The sequence below is a fragment of the Capra hircus genome, chromosome 1 (assembly GCF_001704415.2).
Source record: "Capra hircus breed San Clemente chromosome 1, ASM170441v1, whole genome shotgun sequence".
Classification (NCBI taxonomy): domain Eukaryota; kingdom Metazoa; phylum Chordata; class Mammalia; order Artiodactyla; family Bovidae; genus Capra; species Capra hircus.
The window spans coordinates 41,395,194-41,400,052 of NC_030808.1; the positions used below are offsets into that span (position 1 = coordinate 41,395,194).

General features: G+C 45.3%; 1 protein-coding gene across 1 annotated transcript; it reads right to left on the bottom strand.

Annotated features, from left to right (window-relative positions):
- Nucleotides 3,706-4,461, bottom strand: C1H21orf140 (chromosome 1 C21orf140 homolog). Its single transcript, XM_018056340.1, has one exon. It carries the CDS (start codon nucleotides 4,459-4,461, stop codon nucleotides 3,706-3,708), a length of 756 nt encoding a protein of 251 aa, XP_017911829.1.

Consider the following 4,859-nt stretch of genomic DNA (forward strand, 5'->3'; position numbering starts at 1 on the left):
ATGGGAATTCTTGAGGTAGTGGCATGGCTTGTGCTAAGCATTTAAAGCCCTTAACTCTAGTTTACAAATGAGTTAACTGAGCCTCAGGGAAGTAAAGTAACTTGTCCAAAATCTCCTAGTTAACAAGCTGGAAATTTGAGCTTTTACCGAGGTCCATCTGAGTCCTGAAGCCCAGTGCGCTTCCCATTCTCTTCTGCTTGGAGTTCCCACGCTGGGCATAAAGCAGCATTGCTTAATGACGAGTATGATGTTACATACCCCAACAGCACATTGACAGTGGCCCTCTGATCTCCAGTTACACCGACGTTCCCTTTCCCCTTCTTATTTTCCTAATGACTGAACAAATCCTCAAAGGAATACAGTCCTAATCTGACTTTATTCGATCATTTTGGCTTTCAAAGAAAAATAACTCCTGTTGGTCTATCTCGTTCATTTGATAACTTAAAACCTCCTCTTTTTTTCTCACTGTAAAATCATGTGTCTTGGAAAGGCATCTCCTCTGGCTCAATTGTGTGCTGAAATACATTTCACTGTGGTGTCCAGTTGGAGGCAGTTCTTTTGTTGGTTGGTGCCTGTCTGATGTCAGAGGTGAGCCTTATGCCTTGTGAATTGCGCGGTGAGAAAGAAAAGGTGGGCTTCATTAACCAAGCCAAGCATGCAGCTGGACACGTAGGCTTTAGAATCTGACTGATCCGAGTGTCTGCTCAAGGTCTCAGTTTCCCCATCTGTAAAAGGGAGGGATTGTTATGAGAATGAATGAATGCTCATTGGTGGAGGGGCTGTGTGAATAACGACTCTTAACCAGGAACTCTGGATTTGAAACTCAGCTCCTCCACACGGGAACGAGTTATGTATATTTCTGTGCTTCAGTTTACCCTTCTGGGAAATGGAGACAATGGCAATTCCTACATCGCCAGCTGTTGTGAGGATGAAAGGAGGTAAGTCTGTGTAGCTCTTAGTGCTTGTCAATACGGAACTCTGGACAGGTGTGAGAAAACTGTGATGTGGGGGCATTCAACATCCCCACACTCAGGCCCCTGACACTGAAATCACCAAGCAGGTCTGAGTCCTATTACTTGTCCTCAAGGGGGGGGAAAAAAAAAGAGGGAAACAAAGGAAGATTTGACACAGAAGAGGAGAAAGTCATGTGACCACCAAAGCTGAGTTTGGAGTGATGCGGCCACAAGTCAAGGAACGCTGGCAGCCATCAGCAGCTGAAAGAGGCAAGAAATGTATTCTCCCCTAGAGCCTGTGGAGGGATGGTGGTCTTGCTGACAACTCAGTGTTGACTCAGTGGAACTGATTTCAGACAGCAGGCCTCTAGAATGGGGAGAGAATAAGTTTTTGTTTGTTTAATCTAACAGGTGTGTAGTCATTTGTTACAGCTGTCACAAGAAACTCATACAGCACAGTAGGCTGTAAAGTTGGAGGTGCAGCTGAGACTGTCTGGTTCCAAGTGACTGGCAGTGCTGGGTGAAATTCATCTCCAGATAAACTGCATGAAAACAAAATGCTGTGGGTGTCCACCACTTAGTTGCTGAAAATCACTGAACATCTCTTTTCTGACAGAATCCAAAGACTTTTAGGAAGTGAGTAGGGCAGGGCAACAAGCAAATATTCAAGTTTGGGGCTGCTGTTGATGGTAGTTGTAAGGATTAGTGGCGGCATTTTTCACTTTTATATTGGCTAGCAGAAACCTAGTCTCACCATCTGACATATAGGCAACTCTGTTGGGAGTTGGGTAGCAATTTTCAGATGTTATTTTCAACATACCCTAGCATAATCACTTCAATTGTAAAATTAATGGTTGAACATACATAAACAAGAGTGAGTTTTGTGATATATTTAATAGGAGGCAGGTGTTTTTCTATAAAAATGAAAAATGCCACTACTAATACAACTACCATCAACAGCAGCTCCAAACTTGAATAGGATGCTATTGTATCAACCACAGGTGGCTCAGCAACCAGGGTCTGAAGATGCAAATGCATGATGCTCTAATGACCTACTTTTGGGATTCTGTAGATGGTGACTGCAGCCATGAAATTAAAAGACGCTTCCCTGTGGTCATGTATGGATGTGAGAGTTGGACTGTGAAGGAGGCTGAGCGCCGAAGAATTGATGCTTTTGAACTGTGGTGTTGGAGAAGACTCTTGAGAGTCCCTTGGATTGCAAGGAGATCCAACCAGTCCATTCTGAAGGAGATCAGCCCTGGGATTTCTTTGGAAGGAATGATGCTAAAGCTGAAGCTCCAGAACTTTGGCCACCTCATGAGAAGAGTTGACTCACTGGAAAAGACTCTGATGCTGGGAGGGATCGGGGGCAGGAGGAGAAGGGGATGACCCAGGATGAGATGGCTGGATGGCATCACGGACTTGATGGACGTGTGTCTGAGTGAACTCTGGGAGATGGTGATGGACAGGGAGGCCTGGGTGCTGCGATTCCTGGGGTCGCAAAGAGTCAGACATGACTGAGTGACTGAACTACTCCTTCAAAGGAAAGTTATGACCAACTTAGACAGCATATCAAAAAGCAGAGACATTACTTTGCCAACAAATGTCCATCTAGTCAAGGCTATGGTTTTTCTAGTAGTCATGTATGGATGTGAGAGTTGGACTATAAAGAAAGCTGAGCGCCAAAGAATTGATGCTTTTGAACTGTGGTGTTGGAGAAGACTCGAGAGACCCTTGGACTGCAAGGAGATCCAACCAGTCCATCCTAGTGGAAATCAGTGCTGAATATTCATTGGAAGGACTGATCTGAAGTTGAAACTCCAATCCTTTGGCCACCTGATGCAAAGAACTGACTCACTGGAAAAGCCCCTGATGCTGGGAAAGATTGAAGGCAGGAGGAGAAGGGGAGGACAGAGGATGAAATGGTTGGATGGCATCACCAACTCAATGGACATGAGTTTGAGTAAATTCATGTGTCCATGGGGAGGCAAAGAGTTGGACATGACTGAGCGACTGAACTGAACTGAACTGTTGGGACTCTTGCAGTTGGAATACGAGATGAATTGGATAAGTAGGTGCCATAGACACTCTTGTTTATGTCACGTGGTTGCCCACCAAGTCCTTCTGGAACCAACTACTGCCACAGCTTCCCAGGTTCCTTATGGGGACCACCAAGTTGCCTTGGAGGATCTGCATGGGATTTCACTTCCTTGGGTGTCTCTTGCTCAGCCCTCTGCCTCCTTGCTTTCAAGCAATGGAAGGAAAAAACCTGTTCAGCCCCACCCAGACCACAGCTGTCAATGGCAAACTGCCTCCCCATGGATTACTCTGGTGCACTGAAACCAGTAGGCACACTAGTTAATTTCAACTTTCTGTGACCACACACTCAGTTCTCTTTTTCTCCCAGACCTAAATTTTGACCGTACAACCTTTACCTCTGTTCACCTCAACTCACCACCAGGCTCCTTTGGACTGGGTTAACCTGAATCCCCCCATGGGCATAATAGCCCTCAAAGTGGCCTTGACAAGAATGAGAGTCAAGATTACTAATTTACCAACAAGATTTAATGAAACCCCTCAGCAACCCATAAGCACTTTACCAAAGCCCGTAGGAACCTCAGTTCTCACAGGATCCCTGTGAGGTCATTATTAGAGTGTCTTTGGCCACAGTGGTCCAGAATCAAGGCCAACAGAAGCAGTAAAGATCATGCCCACAGCACCGTCCTACCACGGGTTGGAGGGATCATCACCCTTAAGAAAATTTACCAAGATAGTAATTTTCCCACCTCCGTACTTTGTTAGTTATTGTCCTCCATTTGCTAAGGTTTATCCTTTCAACTCCTTTGCTGATTAAATCACTGAAGAGTAGATACTGGTAAGAATAGGCACCATCCACAGACTGCAGACAAAACTCCTTCCTGTTATTGATGATGAACCATTTCAGAGAAGACCAGGCTGAGTCTAAAGGGTTCAGGTAATTGTAAGGAGAAGGCAGAGTGAGTAGTTTATGGCCATAGGACTTGGCTACCTCAGGACAACATGTGACACTTGTTAAGTTGACCACCGAGGGGACATGGGCCTGGGCCTCAGTCTCCTTGCCCTCCTTCGGCCTCGTCTCGTCCTGCCGCCTTCTCTCTTTGACCACAATGGCGCACTTGCCATAGGCCTTCTTCACCACATCACAGAACTCAAAGAAGAGGTTGTCTTCCTGTTTGATGCATAACTCATCCCTTAGGAACATCCGATATTTCCACGGCACCCATCCTTGACTACCACCAGCATGCACGACACACCAGGTTGGAGTTGGCATGTAATAACCGTCGCTAAAATCTTCCCCAGTTACGAGACTCTCAGGGATATCAGTTTCCCCAAAATATACTGTTGTAAACCCATCATATTGCAGTGTTCTCAGTGTTTGCAAATACTGGAGACATTGCTTCTTCTTGATGCTATTGAATAGATTTCTGGTAATGATGTTTCTCAAAAGAGGTTTTGCAAAGTGAGGCATGGGAGGTCTTCAAGTATTTTTCAAAACTTGCCTGTCTCCCTCTGGCCAGAGTAGGATGATGACCTCATAAAGGGCTTTCTTACAGCTGAGCTGGTCCCATGGATACACTTGGGATTTTAAAGCATCATGGAACACAATGAGAATAATTCCTGTCTGGCTTCTATGATACGGGAATGGGAACTGCTAGCCATCCACGATGGTACATCACATCTGCAGTAGGTCTGGAGAGAGACTCACGGTTGTGTTAGTTTGCTAAGGTTGCATAACAAAATAGCTGAAATGAATTTTTTTGCAGTTCTGAAGGCTGGAAGTTCAAGATCAAGGTATCAGCAGGTCTGGTTTCACCTGAGACCTTTCTCCTCCTTCTTGTTGTGTTCTTATTTGGACTTTCCACCTGT